General features: G+C 43.6%; 3 protein-coding genes across 4 annotated transcripts; all 3 read left to right on the top strand.

Annotated features, from left to right (window-relative positions):
* The first annotated feature begins 1399 nt into the window (after nt 1-1399).
* Nucleotides 1400-7061, top strand: LOC115407211 (thrombospondin-type laminin G domain and EAR repeat-containing protein-like). Its single transcript, XM_030117562.1, has 13 exons — nt 1400-1554; nt 2317-2540; nt 2623-2981; nt 3380-3470; nt 3575-3731; nt 3821-3946; nt 4033-4103; nt 4555-4716; nt 4811-5018; nt 5100-5332; nt 5918-6096; nt 6198-6299; nt 6566-7061. Exons 1-13 carry the CDS (start codon nt 1470-1472, stop codon nt 6717-6719), a joined length of 2151 nt encoding a protein of 716 aa, XP_029973422.1. The 5' UTR covers nt 1400-1469; the 3' UTR covers nt 6720-7061.
* A 1055-nt stretch (nt 7062-8116) lies between these two features.
* On the top strand, nt 8117-18312 carry LOC115407031 (ubiquitin carboxyl-terminal hydrolase 40-like). 2 transcript variants are annotated; one of them, XM_030117350.1, is made up of 31 exons: nt 8117-8835; nt 8923-8990; nt 9093-9206; nt 9909-10073; nt 10232-10378; nt 10506-10649; nt 10765-10893; nt 11042-11158; nt 11262-11369; nt 11458-11622; nt 11777-11915; nt 12073-12154; nt 12534-12705; nt 12789-12873; nt 12983-13053; nt 13152-13567; nt 13647-13794; nt 13906-13966; nt 14343-14396; nt 14626-14714; nt 14897-14983; nt 15178-15214; nt 15324-15388; nt 15559-15633; nt 15718-15942; nt 16038-16156; nt 16252-16317; nt 16501-16711; nt 16854-16949; nt 17193-17287; nt 17502-18312. In XM_030117350.1, the coding sequence occupies exons 1-31, from the start codon at nt 8640-8642 to the stop codon at nt 17602-17604; spliced, it is 3849 nt and encodes a 1282-aa protein (XP_029973210.1). In that variant the 5' UTR covers nt 8117-8639; the 3' UTR covers nt 17605-18312. The 2 variants fall into 2 exon arrangements, with proteins under 2 accessions (XP_029973210.1, XP_029973211.1); XM_030117351.1 differs by having other exon boundaries at nt 8640-8835; nt 11780-11915.
* Nucleotides 18313-19403: 1091 nt separating this feature from the next.
* On the top strand, nt 19404-20545 carry LOC115406495 (fatty acid-binding protein, brain-like). The gene is made up of 4 exons (XM_030116572.1): nt 19404-19534; nt 19712-19884; nt 19982-20083; nt 20264-20545. Exons 1-4 carry the CDS (start codon nt 19462-19464, stop codon nt 20312-20314), a joined length of 399 nt encoding a protein of 132 aa, XP_029972432.1. The 5' UTR covers nt 19404-19461; the 3' UTR covers nt 20315-20545.
* Nucleotides 20546-21830: the final 1285 nt, after the last annotated feature.

Genomic DNA, 21830 nt, shown 5'->3' with positions numbered 1-21830 from the left:
ACTCAGTACCTTTCTGAAGAGGCTGCATTTAAAATCGGCTTGACGTCAGTGTTCACGCTCCGCCTTGTGATTCCCTCTGTCCAGGCATGTCAAAAGAAATGCAAACAGTCCTATTTGTAAATATTCTGTGACCAAAGCCTCCTTACCTCTTCACCCAAGAACAACTCACCTACTTGTAATATTCGAAACATATAATTCACTTCTTTAAATGTTGACACTCTGACTTAGTCACATTTGCACAAACACACGCTTGACCTTCGAACTTGACATCTTTGTTCACGCACTTGATTTTATAGGTAATAAAATGAGACAGTATTTAAAAAAATCTGGAAATGTTGACACAAGTACAGCTATTTTTATATTGCTAAACTTGGATTTAACTATGATACTGTTGAACATTTTTTTCTCAAAAATTAAAACAACTATTACTTTTTAGTTTTAACAAAGATTCAGTTTTTTTTGTTTAAGTTAAAAACTGGTAAACCTTATGGATACAAAAACATAATTCAAAAGTTTTTAACATTAAGGTGTGGTCATATTTAGTAACTAATTTACATTTAAAATATCAAAGTAGATCATGCAATTTGAATTGTGCATAGTTTGGAACATCTGGATAAAATGTGTGTGAGATACATAAACATAAGTATTAACAGGCTACTTTTAATTTTTACTTTGGCTGTGTTATCAGCTGCTGGCGCTGTTTGAGACAGTCTAATATTAATTCACACTTTAAATCAGCTTGTGAGAGCAGAAAGCTTTATACAGTCTCACAAATGGTGTGACTGACCAACAAACCAACCGTATAAGAAAGAAGTCCAGGTTGTGTTGAAGGACCATCTGTATTATAAAACAGATTGGAAGAGAGATTTACTCATGAATTCTCTCCAGGAGCAGTTGAGTATGTATTATTATTTTTTAATGTGCAAATAAATCAATAAGAATAAACATTTTGGTTTTTTTTAATAAATGCAACTGGATATTGACACAATGACAGCTTGTTTGTCAGTTTGCATGCTTTTAAGGAACACACACACACACACACACACACACATGCAGAGCAGCTCACCCCTCTGGCAGGTCTGTGTCATCAGCTTTGTGGTTGAGGGTGGATGAGTGAAAGGCTGGTTTGTGATTTGCATGGCTCCGCTGTTTAAAAAGAGCTGCAGGTGCAGGATTCTCCACACACATGAATGGATTTCTCCCAGAACACAGGCGCTCCTGGGCGTTCTCTCTTCACATACATGTGAGTTCTTTGATGCCAGACTGGTCTCCCCCTCCTTTTTTTTTTCTTTTTCTTTTTTTTGTTCTGAGCTGGAATATCTAGAAGTTTTGACTGGGATCAAGATGACAAGTGCACATTTTTTTTGGTGCGTATTATCAGTCAGGATAGAGAATTGATGGCAGTGTAATACCTTCAACATGGAGACATTCCGACCAGCCGGAAACTGAACCAAACCAGCCTTTTTGCAATGTCAACGCTGATGTTTGTACAGCTCCTTCTGCTGGGGTTAAGGGTCACTGACACCACGACAGACACGCAGAGACAGTGTGCAGGTATTAAAACTGTTTTATTCTGTTTCATCTCTCTTAACCTCGTCTGCATTCTCTATTAGCTCAACTCAATTCAACACATGTAATGTTCAGCTAATGATTATCCAGTGGATGGTTTATGGTTTCGTCTAAAACCTGGGAAACCCCTCCAGCTAAAATTCTTTTGGATAATTCCAACTGTCTGCGTCTGCTTTCTGCGCAGGGAGAGAGAGCGTGTGTGTGTGTGTAGATATGCGTGCCGTATTAACTTAAATTCACATCCACAAACAAGTACAGACAGTGGATATAGTTTGGATTCCACAACAAATCTGTGCACATCAGAAAAACAGAAAGAACAGGGTGCATTTTTTTTTTTTTTTTTTCAAATGATGCCTCATCAGTTCGAAACTATTTCTTTCCATTCTTCTTAGTTTCCAAAGTGTATCGCTTTGGAAACCCCAATGAGCTCCACTGGCTCCTCAGGCTGTTTCTCACAAAGCAGGGCGGGGCGGCAAGAGGGGCCTGTAATGAATTTATTAGTTTACAACTGTTATTACCAACATCTCTGACGCGTGCAAGCGAAGCAATAGCCAAGTTTGAACCGTGTGTTGGTGATGGAGATGTGTTGACGATGAGATTACACATGAAAAAGACTGACGTTGTTAAGGTTAGATATGTAAAATCCATGTGGGTACAGCCTGTATTTGGGGGTCTTGTCCCTCAGTTTATTAACTTCTGGATTAATGTGTTGCAATAATCCTTTTCTTTTTCCTTTATTGTCTTTAGACATGGTCCCCCTGGATCTTCTGTCGTTTGTCCTAGAGAGGGATACCTCCAGACTTGCACCCGGCCTGCAGATGAAGACGGCCGGGGGAATGAGGGGTGTTCAGATTCTGAGCCCGGACCGCTCCTTGAGCTTTCCCTCGTCTGAGCTCCTGCTGAACTGTGACCTGTTCCCCAAACAATTCTCCATCGTTCTGACGTTAAAGTTCAGCCACACTGCGCCAAAGGTGAGCTTTCTTCAAGACAGATAGAAAGACACACGCTTAAAACTATAAGTACATCAGAACTGTTTGCTTTGTTTCGCCACAGAGGGATGAATACATCTTTTCCTTAACTGAGTCAAGAAAAGGAACCAAACAATCAAGAAACGAGAGCAAGGAGGAGAATGATGAGGACGACTTTGTGGAAATGGCTAAAGAAAAGACTGGAGAGGGGCAGCAGAGGGAGACGAAGAGGATGAGGAGAAAAAAGCACGGCTCCCGGATCCTTCTCGGCCTGAAGTTCTCCAGGAAACGCCTGGATCTAGTGTTCAGAGGTCACGGGGAGGTCGTGGAGCACTGGGTGTTCCGAGGCGCCCGGCTGGCCGATAACCAGTGGCACACTCTGGTTCTCGTCGTTGGCAGTCATCGTGCGGCGCTCACCGTGGACTGCAACACACCTCTGGAAGTGTAAGCTCACGTTTTCTTTCCCCCCTTTTCGCTTCGAGCTTGTCTATCTGCCGTCATCCTCTCTTCTCCCTGATCGCTCCCTTGAGGCACACTAGATCCTTCACCACAATAAAACGGTGCTGCTCCGAATCTCCTCGCGCCCCGCAGACATATCCCCGCTCCCTGACAGTGTGTGATGGATTGTGTTCAGTGGAAACTCCCTCTGGGAAGAAGGGAGGAATATCAACACCCGCACAGCGCTTATATATGTAATAGAAATCATGTCTCTTCTTTTCCGACCGCTCAGATGAGCGGATGATGCGGATTTAATTACAGAGTATTTACTTCATTTACAGAAGAAAAAAAACATCTTAGTTCAGTGATTAGAAATAATGATACACATCTTCTACTGCGAACAGCGTTCCCTCCAGGCCTTTTCCCTCAGACCTCAACGTTCAAGAATCCAGGTTCAACATTGGCAGTCGGGGTCGATGGAAAGGCTTGTTCTCAGTAAGACGCGTTTCTTTATCTGGAAGTGTAACAAGATGCATCTGAATTACCTCGTTTCCTGAACCGGATGGGAAACGAACCCTATCTATTCCCCTGTCCTGAAGGGCCTGCTCCGGCAGCTGGTTCTGGTGCCAGGTTCGGACGCCACCCATCACATCTGCCCTTCCTCCGACCCCCAGCTGGCGGCTCTGTCGGTGCCGCCGCTGCTCTTAGATCTACATGTCCCAGGAAGGGAGGGGGGGCGGCGCGGAGCTCCCTCTGGTAATATAAACATACAATACAGACAGGAAATAAAGTATTTGTGTGTGTGTTTGTCTTAGACTGGCATGTTGGTTTTTATTCACAAACAGAGGAGCGCGTGGCGGTGGGGTTGGAGAGGTCCTGCTCAGAGCTGCGTCGAGGTCAGCTGTGGTTCAACCCGCTCAGGAAGGGCCTGTACCTCTGCGACGGGGCGGCGTGGGTCACTGTGTTAGAAGGTGAGAATCCGGTTTCCTCTCAGGAGAAATTTTCTGTTCCTGTTGGTATGAAAAGTGACTAAACCCTCTCCTCCTTGTCGACACAGACCATAAAAGGCTGGACTACATATTGGAACATCAGGTTCTCGCCACCAGCTCAGAGACGCATGACGTAGAGGTAACTGCACAGTCTGCATATATTTATTTTTTGGAGTTTTCACAACAACTACATAATTGTACCTCTTTGGGCTTATAAACATCATATCCATGTAAATGCAAGAGTGACTGATGGGAATAAAAATCATCCAAATTCAAAGCCTCCAACAATCATCCATCAAAAATGTCATTTATTGCTCATGGATCAGCAGAAAATGTAGCAGCTTTGATATCAGTGCTGTGAGAGTTTTACTCAGATTACATTACTTAGACTTCAAAAGAAGTTTATTTGACATTTTTAGGTATGATGGGAGAAGGAGCTTAAATCATTATGAAGGGGGGAGATACATTTTAACCCTCCTACAAGATAAATAAGTCAGCAGAAGCATCCGTAGACGTCACCACCCCCACCTAATAAATTGCACCCTGCGTGTCTGTCATGTGTTGAAACTTGGTTTTCATCCAAACTCCAGGTGTTTGAGGTTCCCAGCGTGGGTCTGATGGCTGCCATGGCTCACCGGTCCACAGCGTCAGGCTCCGCCGTGTATCTGTGGACCAGTTCAGGCTTTCAGCTCCACCAGAACATCAGCACGTCCGGAGCTTTAGCTTGGAAGCATTTTACCGTTGGCAAGAAGGTATGAAGCAAAGAAAGCTATCTTAAAAAGCCGCATTTTGTCTTCTGATGAGGATTTGCACCCACACTGTGTCTCTTCCGTCTCTTTCACATAGTTATTCCTGGTGGGGTCGAATTCTGGAGGAGATCCAGACGGTCAAATGAGCAAAAAGTCCGAGGTGGACTTTTCTGTGGTTTACAAGTGGAGCAAAAGAAGAAAACGCTTCGTGCAGTTTCAGACTCTGCAGACTCACTGTGCACGAGACTGGGAGGCGTTTAGCATCAATCAAGAAACCTATCTTGCTGTGGCGAATCATAGAAAAGGTAAAAATAAATAATCATTCCTAACAAGCCGTGCTATGAAAGTATAGTGCCTCATTTATTTCTCCCTGCTTTGTCTTTCAGGTAACAACAATCACACCATAAACAGTGTGATTTATAAGTGGGACAGATTGACAAAGTCATTCCAGGCTCACCAGACGCTGCTGACCTCAGGAGCCTATGACTGGGAGTTTTTCACCGTCGGGCCGTACCATTTCCTGGTGGTGGCCAACGCTTTTGATGGAGTGACCACATCTGTAGACTCTGTCATCTACGTTTGGGTCAATGGAAGCTTCCAGGTGTTCCAGACAATTAAGGTCTGTGGTGACCGTGAGTTGACTTAACAAACACCGAACTACTCTTTAAAAAAAACAAAAAGGCCTGCAAACTCACTGCGTTTATCATGAGAGGCGTACAAACAGAGATTAAAAGATTATTGGAAAAGAGATGGGGAGCGAGAAGCAGGCGTGTCCGTGTGTTTTAGACCGCGTCAAACATACAGCATGTGGTTTGGCATGATGTGCCCCAACTGACGCGGTGCTCTGACATGTAACGGAGAGTGAATCGTATATTTAAATGCAGCTACATTTGATGTGAGGGTGTTGACACGTTAATAGCCGTGAGAGAAGCCGTGAGGAGACGGGTGATTTAGGGGAACTCCACAGCTGGTAGGGAGAACTCATAAGAACACCTTAAGGGGCTAAAGGAAATTAATAACCTGAAATCATTCACAAAAAGAACAAGAATGTATCAGACATGAGACTTTGCTGGCACAATATCAATATAGTAATGTAAGGAGGGAAATGATGGTGCAAACTAAACAATGAACCTGCTGAACGTCAGGGTTTTACCTTCATAGCTGAATGAATGAATTACTTGATGGTTTCTTTCTGTCCATACAGACTTTCTGTGCTACAGACTGGGAAATGTTTCAGATTGGCAACAGAGTCTTCTTGGTTGTTGCAAATGGACACAGACTCTACAGCAGTGGGCCAAGCCAGTACACCATCAACTCCACCATATATGAACTGGACATGACTGGACGGCTGTTCGTCCGCTTCCAGGACATTGTCACCCACAGGTACACAAAGATTATCTTTTTTTTTTTTTTTTTTTTTTTTTACTACATGCTGCCATTTAATCAGCTCATCATCACCACAGACTTTTTGTCCCTCTCTCCAGTGCTGTGGATTGGGAGTTCTTCAGCCTCGGGGAAGAATATTTTCTGGTTGTTGCTAATTCCTTTAACGGAGAATCCTACTCTCTCAACAGCATACTCTACAGGTATTCAGCTTGTCAACAGCTCCCCTTCCACACTGAAATAATTCATTCATCCTGATTACCTTGTGCTACCTGTCATAAAACCATCCAGTAGACATGAACCTATACATTGATGTAATTTACATTTATTCCATCATGAACCAGACCAGTGAAAGTATACCGCAAACATTTGATATATTATGATGGGCTAAGAGCTCAGGGACCTCAACCATTAATAAGAAGGTGAAAATGCTCCACCGATGTGTCTCCTCTTCTCTGTTTGTTTGCAGGTGGCAGGGATATGAAGGATTTGTTCCCGTTCATTGGCTCCCGACGATTGGGTGCAGTGACTGGGAGTTTTTCAGCTTTAAGGGGGAATCATATTTGATCTACTCCAGTGCCAAAGCTCCTCTCTCCAAAGTGTTCCGACTGAAGACCTACTAGATAAACGTGTGTGTGTGTGTGTGTGTGTGTGTGTGTGTGTGTGTGTGTGTGTGTGTTTGTATTCTCTGTGGGTTGCACTGTGGAGAAAAAAATCAAAGTTGTCATATTGAAAGATAAAATATCAATAATGCATAATTTATCCACTAACATAATCACTGATATGATAAAAAAAATGGCCTGCATACATGTTAAAATGGCAACAGATATACCTCATATAAGAAAGAACAGCCTAGAGGTTATCTTTGTGTTGTCATAATGTATACTGTTAAATGTATACTGTTAAACTGATTTTTCTACAGATGCTTTTAGTATTGAAATTGTATTTAACATTTAACTGATTCACTGAACTTCACAAAAAAATGAACTTCTTGTTGCATTTTGCCTCCAACTGCATGTACATAAACAGACAGTAAATTATTGAAAACACAATAAACTAAGCTTAGTATGTTTTGTGCAAGATAATAGTTGTTTATACGCTTTTCGTCTACTGGTAATTGCTTGTCTGGTGTGGTTTTCAAATGGGATACACTCCTGTGCGCCTGGCCTTGGGCACTTTCTTGCCATCCGACAACCTCAAGGTATGTCAGACTCTTCTATTGCGGTGCATTTATACCCTGCAAGAACAGACTTGTTAAGAATAATTTTACATTTTTAATTGTTGTTGCGGTTAAGAGATGAAGTCAAGAAACAAATATTTGGAAAATATGAATCATAAATGCAACAGTTCCTTCACCACCATCGCAATGGTTAGCACTCTTGCTCCACAGGGAGACTGTCGTGGGTTCAAATACTGACCAGACTTTTTTGTGTGGAGTTTGCATGTTCTCCCTGTGTGTGCATGGATGTCCTCAAAGTGCTCTGGCTTCTTTTCACAGTCTAAGAACATGCACGTGAGGTCAATTGGTGAACCTGATTTGCCACTTGGTGTGAGTGTGGGTGGTTGTCTGTCCTTTTGTGTTTGTCCTGTGGATGACTGCCAACCTGTGCAGGTGTATCCTGCCCTCGTGACCCCGAACAAGACAAACAAATTCAGAAGATGGATGGATGGACTTATTGTCTTGGTTATTCCAGATAATCAAAAATATTTTTGTAATGTAATGAAGGTTTTGTGTTTTTATTTCAAAATCCACAGAGCTTTGTTGTTATTGTAGGAAAACAGGTTTCCATATAAATTGTTGTCTTCTTGCAAACAACAGAACTGTATTTTTCTTTTACATGTTTGAATGGGACTAAGTTGATTTAATTTTTTTTTTTTTTATTTACCGGTTTCTAGTTTTGGTTCTACTAGTTATGATTTAGTAGTCTATTTTTCTTTTTATTTATTTATTGACAATTTATGACTAAACTCGAAAGGAAAACTACAAGTACCATAATGCATCGCGGCATTTTCGGCAGGAAGAAACATGGCTGCCCACTGTTCAGCGATGGTATCTCTATTTACGTCCCGTTTCGTTTCTGTTTTGAGACACACTTTGGAAGAAAGAGCTTCTGTCCGGAGTATTTTTGAGTAAAGCTAGCTCTGAATCTGCTGTTCCGGTAAGGAAGCACCGTTTATCCAGTCGCTGTTGAATCGACCGTTTTCGGTTATCGACAGATTTTTTTTTTTTTTTTCGTCTGTGTGATTTTCGCTGAGTTGTCAATCTGATCTTCGGACTGCGACTGCTTTCACGTTGTTGGTCTGCCACGAAAGATAAGCGGTGCAACTCGCGAGTCCCACGCACGCAGACCCCGGGTCCTCGTCGCGATGTTTAGCCCCGTGAAGTCCTCCTATTTCAGAGTCAGCCCGGCCATTGTCAACAGGGAACTGGGGAAGACCAAGATGAGATAGCAAGAGGGCACGTCGGAGTGCAAAACACGCCATTTACTGCGAGGCTCAACCCCTGCGCCGCCGAGAGTGAAACTGTAAAACAAGCACACATTATGTTTGGGAATCTTTTTGAGGAAGAGGAGGAGGAAGGCTTCTCCTCTCTGTCCTCAAAGGGGAGGGTTGTGAAGGGGGTCGATGAGCCCCCTCCACCCCGGGGGAAGAGCAACCTGTGTGGCATCAAGAACCAGGGAGGGACCTGCTACCTCAACTCTCTGCTCCAGACCCTGCTGTTCACCCCTGAGTTCAGAGGTCAGTGAGCAGGGGGGCTTATTTAACACCAGTGCATTAGGGGAAACAGAGTACAGACACTTCATGTGACTGGCTGATGTGTTTCAGAGGCTCTGTTCAGTTTGGGGCAAGAAGAATTGGGACGTCTGGAAGACAAAGACAAGCCAGAGGCCAAGGTAATGTCGGAATCTGAACACGACGGAGTGAAATATCGGTGTATTTCATTTTCATTCCCCTCGGGTTGTTGAGAGATGTTTTGCTGCCTTTCTCCCGCTCAGGTCCGAGTGATCCCGCTGGAGCTTCAGAGGCTGTTTGCCCGTTTGCTGCTGGTGGACCAGCAGAGCGCCTCCACTGCCGACCTCACCGACAGCTTTGGCTGGAACAGCAGCGAGGTCTGTGTCCATTATCTTTGTCTGAGGAGAGGACGGAGCGGCTCAAGTTACACATCCCAGCCCAGTGTCTCATTTCATCTTCCAGGAACATCAGTGAAGAAATATATCCTGATGCAAACAAAGCGGATCACTAAATAACAGTCAGGGCAGCACTCTTGAGTGAGGTGTTGTGTTGTCTGGCAGCCGTCCAGCTGCATTCATACAAAATTAACAGAAGACACAGGAAGGAGAGACAGGCTTTACTGAATGGTGTGCAAACCACATATATTTGTACATATATAAAGAAGTGATGAAACCTGATGAGTAGCTCTAAAACCAGCCTGTAATTAAGATTGCTGGAGGTGAGAGATACTATGTACACACATAATTGTAGACAATTTGTAGTGTGTTAATAATTTAAGAGCGACATCCTACATATCAATTTACCACTCAATAGTTTTTCTGATTGCCGTCCATCCACCTTCTTTACAACTTACTGACAGCCGCCTGTCACTTATGGGGCAAATGCAGACACCGACACCTTCACATTCAGGGCAACGCACAATTCTGAGCTACCAGTAGCACGAAGCCCAGTCAAACACAGGTAGAACATGTAAACCCCTCTCTGAAAACTGAGATTCAAACCACATATGTTCTGCTTGTTTTAAATAATGTAGCGCGTCAGCTGCTGTTTCATTTTCCTGTCGTTTTATGTTTCTAAAGGGGACAAACCAGCATGATGTGCAGGAGCTGAACAGGATTCTCTTCAGCGCGTTGGAGCACTCTCTGGTGGACACGAGCGGCAGTGCATTTATCCACCGGCTCTACCACGGGACCATTGTCAACAGCATCGTCTGCAAAGAGTGTGGAAACGTCAGCCAGAGACAGGTGTGTGTGTGTCCTCTTTATACTGGGATCGAAAATATTTTCAGCTTGGACAGAAAGGCCTACTGATGAAGTGTGGAAGGCTTCGGGGACTGTTGACATGGTGAAGTGCTGTAAAAATACACTCAGTTCTCGGGTTTGCGTGGTTTTGTCGTCTTCAGGAGGATTTTTTGGACCTGACTGTCTGCGTTTGTGGAGTGTTGAGCCTGGAAGAAGCTTTATGGAACATGTTTGTGGAGGAAGAGCTGTTTGAGGGCAATAACCTTTACCGCTGTGCGCAGTGTGACAGATTAGTCACTGCAGCCAAGGTCAGTGCCAGCCGATGACTGTAATATCATAATAAACACTGAACACATTTAAAGTGGGATTGTGCTTTTTCTCCTGCTGGTTATTTTCTGATTCTACATTATTATTATTTTCTTACTTTCTCATCAGTCTGCCAAATTGAGGAAGCTGCCTCCGTTCATGACCATGTCTTTGCTGAGATTCAGCTTTGACTTTGCCAAATTTGAGCGCTACAAGGAGACAGGACGCTACACTTTCCCCCTCAGTATCAACCTGCGACCCTTTTGTGAACCGGTACTCAATTTTCAGTCACTTCCTTTTTTTTTTTTTTTTTTATTTGTACTGATCACATGAAGACAAACCTCCTCCTGCTATGAAATGCTCACCGTTGTTGATTTTCTCCTCCCAGACTGATGCGGAGGATTCAGATTACTCCTACGAGCTCTTCTCTGTGATTATCCACAAGGGTGGCTGCTATGGCGGCCATTACCACGCTTATATCAGGGACATCGACGAGCTCGGACAATGGGAGCCACCGGTAAGAAATGAAGACGAGTAAATAAACACATTTATTTATATTAACTCCTGTTTAGTCATGCATTATTTCACATGTTATACAAGGTAGAAAGGTGTTTGTGTATTGCAATCAGAAGTGTAAAAGTGTACATACTGTTTGATGTTATCAGGAGGAGGACTGCAAACCTAAAGCTCAGAAAAAAGCCAAGGAGAATGTGCAGGAGGTGCATGAGCCAAAGCTTCAAGAAGATGATCCATTGTCAATTCTAATGGCCATAATTTCCCAGGTACTGAAAGAACTGCTTTACTCTTTTTTTTTTTTTCTTTTTTTTTTTTCTGCATACACTTGTTTTTGTTTTGAATGAATTCCTTTTCTTTCTTGTCCACTAGGAGTCATCAAAGAGTGTCCTGTTGGACCAGCTGGGCCAGAAACTCATGGATAAAATCGGCTCATCTTGGAGCAAAAAGTTCAGAAAACAATATGGTCCCATTGGAAAGGTAATATTGAAGTGTCTGTTGATGTTCAGTGACCTTACTCTGAAATCTTCTAACTTCATTTTGTTTTGTTTTTCTCTCCTTTATGCAGTTCCTACAGTCCCACAGTGATGTCTTTATGTTGGTCTCCAACGGCACTCGAGTGGCGCTGAAGGCGAACCTGCCGAGCCCAGATCAGCACAACGAGCCTCCGACTGCTCCAGACGGCGGAGCTTCTGAACACCAACCCGAAGCCGACCAGAAACACGAACCAGAGGTATCATCGCAGCAGCGTCGCCGCCTTCTTAGCAGGAACTCCCACTTTGAACAACATCACCGTGGAAGCTCTTTGAAGTCGGCGTGACTCCTGCCGGACGTCTTGTGATCACATCCGTGCTCCACTTCTCACGGTGCGTCTTCCTGCCTGTCAGCAGGGTAGCCACTGGTTCGACCTCAACGACTCCACCGTGACCTCCATCAGGGAGTCCGACATAGAGAAGCAGTTCCAGGGAAAAGAGAGCGCCTACATGCTGTTTTACAGAAAAACACAGCTGCACAGGCCTGCTGAAGGTAATGAACAGGGATCCTGTCTTCAGTCAGTTATGTTGCATTACAAACTTAATAAAGTACAGTTAATGAGCACTGAGATTTTATTATTTTTAGTCTTCAATGTTCCCTTTATGTTATTAATTCTGTATATTTGAAATACTTTTTTCTTTTTTCTCAGCTCGAAACAATCCCCAGTATAAAGTTCCCACTCACCTCGTCCAGAGGGCTCAGGAGGAGAACGTCAAACTGCAAGAGATGCGGTAAACCCTTCACTGCTCTTCTGGCTTCTGAATCATTGTTGGAGATGAGCGATGGACAAGTGGTGCATGATTATTCTTCTGGACACGGTTCCTGTTTAGCAACCACAGTAGAGCACCAGGATTACACCTCACGGGATCATACAGGACATAGTGTGAGCTTTGACACCCGAGGATCAGACAGAACTCGTATGTGTATCCATGTTAATTTGCCCATATGCTGATATGATTAGATGTAATGTAGCTTAGTATTTTTGTGCCAAATAGATACATTTTTTCTGCATGGCAACAGCCCAAAAACTGGTTTAAAAAAAAAAAAAAAAAAGGGAAATGTTGAGAAAGAAGTTTCACAAATTAATATGTATAAACGTTGCTGTTCCAGGGAGAAGTGTGAAGCCACCAATAACACAGTGGAGCTCTGCCTGCACCTGGCATCCAGCTACAGGCTGGAAAACGGAGCCCTGCAGCCAGTCGGCAAGGAGCCCAGTGAGAACCCCGCCCTCAGCTTCGACCGCAGAAAGACAGTGGGAGACCTGCGGTTAGCCATTTATCAGGTATTAAGACTTCAGAACAACAACCAAAAAAGCATTTAGCTTGTGGATGAAGTGAAAAGAATCAATTGTTTGCGTGATTTTAGATGCAGGAACTGTGGGAAGGCGACATGGCTCTGACCGTGGCCAAGAGTCTTCCGGCTGGTTTACATCTCTACAACACTCTGACAGGTGTGAGGCTTTTTTTTTTTTTTTTTTGTGAAAACCACTTTGGTGTTACGAATCCTGGATTTGTTACTCGTTGTATTATAGTAATTTTCTGGTGTGTTTTGCTTCACAGATGACAATATCTCCCTGAACAGTGCAGGAATCTACAACAACACTGACCTGTTTGTCTGGAATGGCAGAGATGTGAGTAATTTAGCATATTTCTTTAAGATTTAACACAAACTTGCTCAAATATGGGATAACTGTATGTTTTTTTTTTTTCCCTGTAACCATCCACTCAGGTGTGTGGTGCGACTGTCCTGACGGGAGCAGAGTGGGAGCCGGTCCTCCTCACCGTTGTGCGTCCGTTTTTGGGCGAAGACGCCGAGCCGGCGGCGGCGGAGGATCCGGACGCGTGCGAGGAGAGCGGAGCAGCTTTTCAGAACGGAGGAGAGTCGGGGCTCAAAAAGGAGGCGAGGGGCTTCGCGGGCGGTTCCACCCTCGGGGAGGTGAAGGAGGCCCTGGGAGAACCGAAGGAGAGCCTGCTGTGCCAGGAGCACCGAGCAGGGCGGCGGAGGGAGGAGGGGGCGGGCGAGGGGGGAGGGGCGAGCGGGTGGAGGGTGTTCCCACCCGACGACATGCAGCGGACCCTGAAGGAGCTGTCGCTGAGAGATGGAGACGCGCTGCTGGTGTTGGAGCCGCAGTCGTTCGACAGCAGGTCGGTTCGGTGCGACGGGCACGAAGCGGTTCTCTGCACGCGGTCATTTTTTGTAAACGTTCCTCTTACCTGTGTTCAGCATGTTCACCCTGAACGGAGACGTCGTCACGGTGACGACGCCGTCGGACTGCCGCTGGCTGCAGGTGGAGTTTCGCCCTCATGTGAAAGAAGAAGAAGAAGAGGAGGAGGAGAGGAAGAAAGTCAAAGTTCCAGCCACTGGAAATATGGTCAGTCAGTGTTGTCAACGTGACTTTTTCTTCTCTTTCATTTTTTTAATTTTAATTCAGATTTTGAAAAATATGTGTTCTGATTGTTCCGTTTGCTGCGTTTCTCTCCAGCTGCTGAGTGAGGTGAAGCAGAGAGCCGTGGAGGAGCTGCAGCTGCAGGAGCAACCAGCAGGCAAGATGCACAGACAGCCCGGTCCTTCCTTATCTGGACTTTGACTAAAACAATCAACATGTGTTTTAAGTGTCAGACTCTCAGCTTTTATTTGAGGGTCTTCACATCCCAAGGTGAATAGTGTAGAAAACAGACAGAAGGTGGGAAAGACATTGTGAAATACTGGCACCATTATCACAAAAATCTGGCTCTGATCTCTCGTCAGTCAGGCATCCTCACCTACAGATCTGCTGCTAACTTCATATTTCTTCTGTCAGCGCGATTTGTAGAGCGAGTGACCCATCAAGTCATATGTTTGTGATTCCTTTGACATTGACGGTTCTCTCAGAGTTTTAATTGCTTTGTGCATTTTTCTTTTTCCCGTCTTGCTGTCCAGGTGCAGGGTTTTGTCTGAGGCAGATCGACTGCACAGGGAAACTCCTTCCTCCAGGTATGGCATCATATATTTCCAGAGGCTGTTTTTAATGGAGCAGATCACTTACAGCTGGAAAACCCCCTCATTTATTTTTAACCAAAATATTAAGATCCACTTTCCTGTCCCCTCATTAAATATTTAATAGGTACTCCCCATCTCTTCTGATGGTCTGTCTTTGAAGTTGCAGAATGCATTTATGAACCACTTGTGTTTTTTTTTTTTTTAATCCTGGCTTGTATGACAGTTTGTGAGGAGCTGAGTGTTCGCGACGCCGGGGTGCGACTCATGACCACACTCACTCTCTGTCCAGGAAGCAGCCCCAGGGCGTCACAGGTGCGTCTGTTTTTTTTTTTTTTTTTTTTTTATTTGAAGTCTTCAATTAAACCTTTTTCAACTTGCAGCTGCAGCACCGAAACTTACTCAGCCTGTAATTGCAACAGTTTTTATGAGTTATCGGCATTTAAAGTGTTTGATTTAAGATAGAATTTTTTTTTTCTTTTTTCTGTGCTCTGTAGCTCTTTTTGCACTTCACTGTGGGCATGGCGCCCTCTGCTGGCCTGGAAATGGACATCATTGTGGAGAAAACCTGCACCGTCAGAGAGGTTTGGGAAAAGAAAATGTTCTTTTAAACACTGGGAACACTGTTAAAAAGTGAATTGTTTTGTCAGTTCATTTCCACAACACATAACATATTTATCAGTTTTAACTGTTTTCCCTCTGTTCAATTGGAAAAATCCTAAACAGTAAAACAAACAATTATTGAAATATTTAAGTTAAAACAATGTTTTTTTCCCAGTGTCTGAAGGCGATGCTGGAAGCTGTTGGACTCGATGGTAAAGTAAACTTAATTTACATTTTGATAGAAGTGTGATCAAACAAGCTTCGCTGCTCGTCTTCGGTTCAGCGTTTTGCACTGATTAAAACTGAAAAATCTGCCCGCAGGCTCCTGTTGGCACTTGAGGAAGCTCGACTGGTGCGAGGAGGTTGGAGAGCCTCTTATGGATGAGGTGATCATTATGAATGATATTATTTCTATATTTTATGTATTGTGATTTTTCTTTCTTTGTAAAATTCAAGGTTTCATGGTTTAATAAATGTTCTTTCACAATCCACTTTCAGTAAATGTGCCCTTAATGAGTTAACCCTTGTAAATAACAGCCTGTTTTTTTTTTCTCAGGATGCTTCTCTGGCAGAGCTGAGGATCAGCAATGGAGAGACACTGGTTGTCACAGAGGGACATTTACCCCCTAAGGTACCAAGACTTTTGTTTGAAAGTTTTTTTCAATACAAGCTGTGTCTTTATTTAATTACCTTTGGTTATCTGTGTCTCTCTCAGGGTTTTCTCACGCTGACCGTGTGGCTGCATCAGGACCCAAAAACCATCACCGCTGGTTTTAATCACACTGATAACGGCCCCACGGGGGAGCAGATGTCTCTGAGCGCAGACGATCCGCACGACCAGTCACTGCTCGTCCTGTGTGGTGGAAACGCAGCGGAGCTGAGGAGTGTGGGGCAGGTCGAGATATCGGACGAGGCAACACTGGAGGACCTCAAAACTCAGGTACACTCTAACGTGTGGTCGGTTTTCAGATGTTAAAGTTTCAGTTCTCGTGATTTATGATTTAAAGTTGTTCCTTTTTGGTTTTTTATTTTTAGGTATTGACGTTGCCGGCCCTTCAGGATGTGTGTCTGCCCACTATAGGCTTCATGCGTGTTTGGCAGCTGGAAGGAAGCAGACTGGCGAGAATCCTCAGAGGACAGCAGGCCACGCTCAGGTCCGAAGCGTTCACTCCCACAGCTTTCACTTCAGCATGAGCAAAGCCAACAAAGCCCTCATTTCAATCACCTGTATATTGATTTTTTTTCTCAGGAAGTTGAAGCTCACCAGTGGTGCAGATGTTTGTGTGCAGCAGCTCCTGAAAGAGGAAGATCTCAGGTAATGATCAGGACGACCTGTTGGCTATACCAACCTCAGTTTTTGAGGGCGGTTTGTGTTTTAAGCTCTGGTAGAGGCGGTTTCTCCTCTCATCTAAATCAAATTAAAGCTTCTTCAGTTCACCTGTGGAGTTCCTTGTTTTATCACTGCGTCTTTTTGACCTTTATTCCATTTTGCTTTAAGGCCAAAGGAAGTCCTGCTCAATATAAAGATGGGCGTGCCGGGGGAGAAGAGTTACTACCCTGCAGAGGAGATAGTCTGGGACGCGTCCCACGACTCTTCCCCTCGCTCTCTGCGCTCATGTCTGGCAGCGCATTACGGCCTCTCCCCCGATTCCCTGCTGCTGGCGAAGCACCAGCCCGACAAATATACGTGGGAGGAAATCTCTAACTGGGTGAGCGCAAAAGAAGGAATTGTTTTTTTAAGTGTTTCTGCAAACTTTTTTTTTTTTTAAATCATCAGAGAGAAATGTTAAAAGATCTGACTTTCTATCTTGAAATACCAACATTTTCATTAATACTGTCTTTCATTGTCAGACTCAACAGGTTTCCAAGAAAAAGAAGAAGAAAAAAGCCGAGTCTCTACTGGGAGCACCTTTTCACCTCAAAGATGGCGACATGATCGGCATCAAGGTATTGATAATGTCTTTGTTTGATCTTTATATTGCTGTACTGTCACAGCTGGAATTGCCATTATAAAAACAGAGCCTGAAGCACTCACTGCGTGTGCATGAGACAGTTCTACAGCCTTCAGGAAAAAAAAAAATCCATCTGTCATGAGTGTAATATCATAAGTCATGAGCAGATTCATAATGACATTTCTTCTTTTTGTTAACACTGAAAATACTGAAACTGTTGTGAATGTTACCCTTTCAGAACCTTCTGGTTGACAACAACAGAGACTTCATCACCCAGGAGGACGTACAGGGTCAGCAGAGGCTCAGGGAGCAGGTGGAACAGCGCAGGAAAGGGTGGGACCGCTCAGCTTCTCTCAAACTAATCCCTTTGCAGTTTGTTTTTTCGCAGATGTTGATTTTTTTTTTTATTTTTTTTTTTTATTTATTTTTTTTACGGACCCTAAAAATGAATAATTTTCTTCATCCGTATTTTGTTACATGCATTACTTTTTGGTCTTTTGTTATTTGAAGTTTAGGGTGTAATTTTTGTTTCTTTCCTCGTTTTCAGAGAGCAGCCTGCTGAGCATGCAGCATCGCAGAAGAAGGCCGGACAGACCAAAAGCAGGAAACCAGAGGTGGCTCTGTCCATCAACGTTGGAGTATTCAGATAGTATTCCGATCGATTTTTTTTTTTCCCAGGGTCTACAGATCAATCAGGACCACCAACATGCACACTACGCACAGCGACATGCTGAAACCAGCATTGTGCCATTGTTATGTTTTTTTTCTTCCTGACTCTTTTGCACTCTGCCGGCGGTTTTCTGTATAACTGAAGTTTAAATTGGCTGCACTGCTGCAGAACGGAGGTCTGAACGCTGGGCCTTGCTGTGGAGACGCCTCAGAGCGGCTCTGTCCCCCCCCCCTCCTCTCGTTCTACCTCTCTTTCTGCCTCCTTGACTCTTTACTGCCACCCTGCTCTATCATGGTAAACGAGTTACACATATTTAGTCAAATACCACTAAGTGTAACATGACGGATAAATAAATAACCGCCTGTCCTTTACTGGACATTATCTAACCTTTTGTAAATTAAAAAGAAAAAAAAAGCAGGCCATCTTTTCTTGAGGCAAAAGCATCACTGTGTTGTGTAACCTCATGATTTTTTTTACTAGTAATTCTTGATTTTATGATTCAGAGGTTCCCTGAAATTTCAATATCAAACAGTTAGTATTTTACTTGCATGTATTAAAACAGAACTTCAGGGAATTAAAAAATATCTGTTTATATAATTTATTAAAAATGAAAAAAAAAAAAGCTATTACTGTATGAATGAAGTATTCTGTTTGGGAGGAGGATTTCATTTTGTCAGGGGAGACTAGTGCAGCTGCTTTATACAATAATCTGACCTTGCAAGTGCCAAGAACTGATTTTTTTTCCCCCCTGATTGTTGAAGAGATACAGATGGTTGTTTGATATTATACTTTGATAATGGTGGAATTGTAATTTGTATCATGTGGTTTCAGTTAGTCGCTGATTGCATCTCGAAGAGGAGAATCCTGCTGTATTGTCACAGCGGAAATCTGTTGGATTGTATTTACAGAAGATATTTTACAGCCAATAAAGAGATGCAGTAAGAAATGTCTGTGTTATGTTTTACACTTCAGTTTCATAATGGTGTGGGTTGTTGGTTTGCCTGTGCCGTGCATGAATGCGTGTCCAAAAACATACATGTGTGAGTGAATTTCCTGCTGGTGTGAATCTGTGTGGCTCTGTGAGTGTTTGCCCTGTGGTGACTGATGATGTGTCCATATTTACCCTGCCGCCGCCGCCCATCATTAGCTGGGATCAGCGTGGTGACGGTTAATTGGATAAATGAGATGGATGGATGAATCATGGAATTAACCTGTAATGAGGATATACGATCAACCCCTTCAAATTAAATCATGCCGTCACTTTATTCTTTACAGGGTTTCATCAATCTGGGCTATTTCAAACTCATCCAGAAAACAGATTTGGGTGAATTGAGTCAGGGTTAAGGCTCAGCCCTTCCCTGTGGTGTTAGTTTCCCGTATCTCCCCCCTCCCTCTGTCAAATGAACTGCCTTTGCTCCCACAAAACAATGAACAATGAAGAACCCTCTCATGCACATTCTCACAGAAGCTTCATATGTAACTTTGTTATTCTGCACCCTTGAGTAATAACACAAGAATTCAAGCAATACTGATTACAAATCAACTTCAAATACATTTATTGCAATTATTAATACTTTATAGACACATTGTTGGTCCAGTTTCCCACACAGGACAAATAATTCTCATTCTAATCACCGTTTTCTTTTTTTTTTTTACACTGACCAATCAGCGCTCACGGAGCGGGTGGCGCGTCCAATCACATCGTCTCGCTGCGGGTTAAGCCCCGCCCCCTGTGGCAGTATTAATGGGTGTGCGCGCAGGCTGCAGGGTTTACACCGCTCAGAGCAGAACCTGCCCCACGCCGACCGACCGACTCGGACCCACAACATCTGCAGCAATGGTTGACGCTTTCTGCGCCACGTGGAAGCTGGTGGACAGCCAGAACTTTGATGAATACATGAAGGCACTTGGTGAGTTATTTAATCTATTTTACCCCAAAATTTATGAAATCATAGCTGCTGTGTTTATTTTTTTTTTCTATTTGCTTTTCATTAATATTTAAAGGTAAAACATTTGCAAAAGGCAGATAAGTTTGAAGTGTCTCCAGTGTGGTGCATGAGTGAAAAGCAGGTTTGTTTTGTCGGCAGGTGTTGGTTTTGCCACCAGACAAGTGGGAAATGTCACCAAACCAACGGTGGTGATCAGCAAAGACGGGGACAAGGTGGTGGTGAAAACCCTGAGCACCTTCAAGAACACCGAGCTCTCTGCCAAGCTGGGAGAGGAGTTCGACGAGACCACCGTCGACGATCGGCATGTCAAGGTAAGCTGGGAGAGCGTGAACTTTGACCCTCTCTGCACTGATGGCTGAAGTCTGAGTGTCAGTATCAAACATCTCTGTCTTTTACTTCCTCCTGTAGTCAACTTTCACCATGGAGGGAGACAAATTTGTGCAGACGCAGAAGTGGGACGGCAAAGAGACCAAATTTGTCCGAGAACTGAAGGATGGGAAGATGGTGATGGTGAGACCGAATGACTTTACATTTGATCACATGTCGGTTTATGAGACTATAAAATCATAAAAAGCACTGTAACAAATCGACTAATCTGTTTTTTTCCTATCATGTAATAACTGTTATCATTTGTCCCAGAGAGACGTTTGCACTCCACTGACCTTTTCTGTTTTTCCCCTCTTCCTCCAGACGTTAACCTTCGAGGGCGTCCAGGCCGTCCGCACGTACGAGAAAGCCTAACTTCACCTTTAACCCGAGAGAGCAGCTCATCCCAACACTGCAAAATTTTAAATACCATGCTCTACCTTTTCTTTTTTTAAACAAGACAACATTTGTTTTGACATGCAGTGATTTGGATTTGACTTGTTGTAGCAAGATAAATATTTTGGAGACTGTTTTTGTAAGACCTTTTGTAAGAAATCCAGATGGTGAAGAGCTCAAAGTGCGTGTGATGAAGGGAAAATAAAACCCGTTGAACAAAAACTTGCCTCATTCGCCTTGCTTTCCAGCCACTCTCTCTTTGCAACTTTGTGTACGACGCAGCCTCGCATTTTTTTTTTTTTTGTTTGTTTGTTTGTATTCAGCCTTGTGGGGCCGGGCCGTGGGAACAGAGCCGTCCCTGTGACGGGCCGGCTCCAGGTGACAGCTGCAGGGTGGCTGTGCGGGCCGGCGCCGACCGTGCAGCAGCGGCAGCCACTGTGACCATTGAACTCATGGGAGTGAATCTCCTGTAGTAACCTCCAGATGGTCAGGAGCTGGGAGGGGGTGGGGGGGGGGGGTGGGGGATGTGAAGTCAGTCGCCTCGGGATAATCCGGTTTAGGTTGTGGTGTCATTACGTAGAGGCATCATTCGATGGTGTGGACCAACTGTGGCCGAACGCCGCTGCTGGCATGACAGACGGATAACGAAGATAAGACGGCAGGTCATATCGCCTCAAGTTAGTCATTCAAAGACTATAAGTAGGGTGGAAAAAAGCTTTAGTCCAATTATATGTTTTGTGCAAATAAGTGTTTCTACTCACTGTAAAAAAAAAAAAAAAAAAAAATCCTCTCTTCTCTCCTCCGTGTTTCCCACATCTTAAGAAGCGGAGCTGAAAGCGTTCATGAGCGCTCTGTGCTGTGTCCAGCTTACTGAACGCCGAGACCACAAGTGGCCTTTCTTCTCATCTCCAACGCACTCATTGCCAAGTTTTTGGCTACTCGTGAATAGCTGGCGTCACAAAGAAACTGTGGTAACTGGAGTGGAACTCATTCGGTGGTTGCCAGCTGAATTCATTTAAATTAAAATCTGTCTTTATGCTCCAGTTATACTACACTAAAAAGTTGTCCTTCTCTCACACATTCATTTGCATAAGTATTTAGGCTAAATGTATTTAACCCTTAATAGGGCATTCACTGAAATATGTCCACATTTAATAATCCTAAATAAGCCTGTACATTAATGATGATCACTGTCCCACGATGCAGTGTGTTATTTACAAAATAAGTGCATTAAACTGGCCTCACTAGATTTATTAGGAGTATGTAAAAAAATATATTCTGTAACTTTCAGTTGTTTTATTTTTTGAATTAGGCAGATGCACAAACTGCTTTCAATGTACAAATGTTTATTTAAAATTAACTACGGAGAAATGCACAAATCACCAAACTTGTTCAACTTGGCCAATAAAGACAAATTAAGGGGAGTTTCTGTCACAGTAGCAGAGGTAAGCTTATCGTGTCTCTTATAATAAGAGATAATACAATAAAACAATAA

The sequence above is a fragment of the Salarias fasciatus genome, chromosome 19, assembly GCF_902148845.1.
Source record: "Salarias fasciatus chromosome 19, fSalaFa1.1, whole genome shotgun sequence".
NCBI classification, from domain to species: Eukaryota; Metazoa; Chordata; class Actinopteri; order Blenniiformes; family Blenniidae; genus Salarias; species Salarias fasciatus.
The sequence above is the reverse complement of the archived record's forward strand: the minus strand, read 5'-3'. Positions and strand labels throughout refer to the sequence as shown.

Coding starts and splice junctions, on each gene's coding strand:
- LOC115407211 (XM_030117562.1), top strand. CDS start 1,470: ATGTCAACGCTGATGTTTGTACAGCTCCTTCTGCTGGGGTTAAGGGTC. Junction 2,982..3,379: donor TGCAACACACCTCTGGAAGT/GTAAGCTCACGT, acceptor TACTGCGAACAG/CGTTCCCTCCAGGCCTTTTC. Junction 3,471..3,574: donor GATGGAAAGGCTTGTTCTCA/GTAAGACGCGTT, acceptor CCTGTCCTGAAG/GGCCTGCTCCGGCAGCTGGT.
- LOC115407031 (XM_030117350.1), top strand. CDS start 8,640: ATGTTTGGGAATCTTTTTGAGGAAGAGGAGGAGGAAGGCTTCTCCTCT. Junction 9,207..9,908: donor TTGGCTGGAACAGCAGCGAG/GTCTGTGTCCAT, acceptor ATGTTTCTAAAG/GGGACAAACCAGCATGATGT. Junction 10,650..10,764: donor TGCGACCCTTTTGTGAACCG/GTACTCAATTTT, acceptor TTCTCCTCCCAG/ACTGATGCGGAGGATTCAGA.
- LOC115406495 (XM_030116572.1), top strand. CDS start 19,462: ATGGTTGACGCTTTCTGCGCCACGTGGAAGCTGGTGGACAGCCAGAAC. Junction 19,885..19,981: donor TCGACGATCGGCATGTCAAG/GTAAGCTGGGAG, acceptor TTCCTCCTGTAG/TCAACTTTCACCATGGAGGG. Junction 20,084..20,263: donor AGGATGGGAAGATGGTGATG/GTGAGACCGAAT, acceptor CTCTTCCTCCAG/ACGTTAACCTTCGAGGGCGT.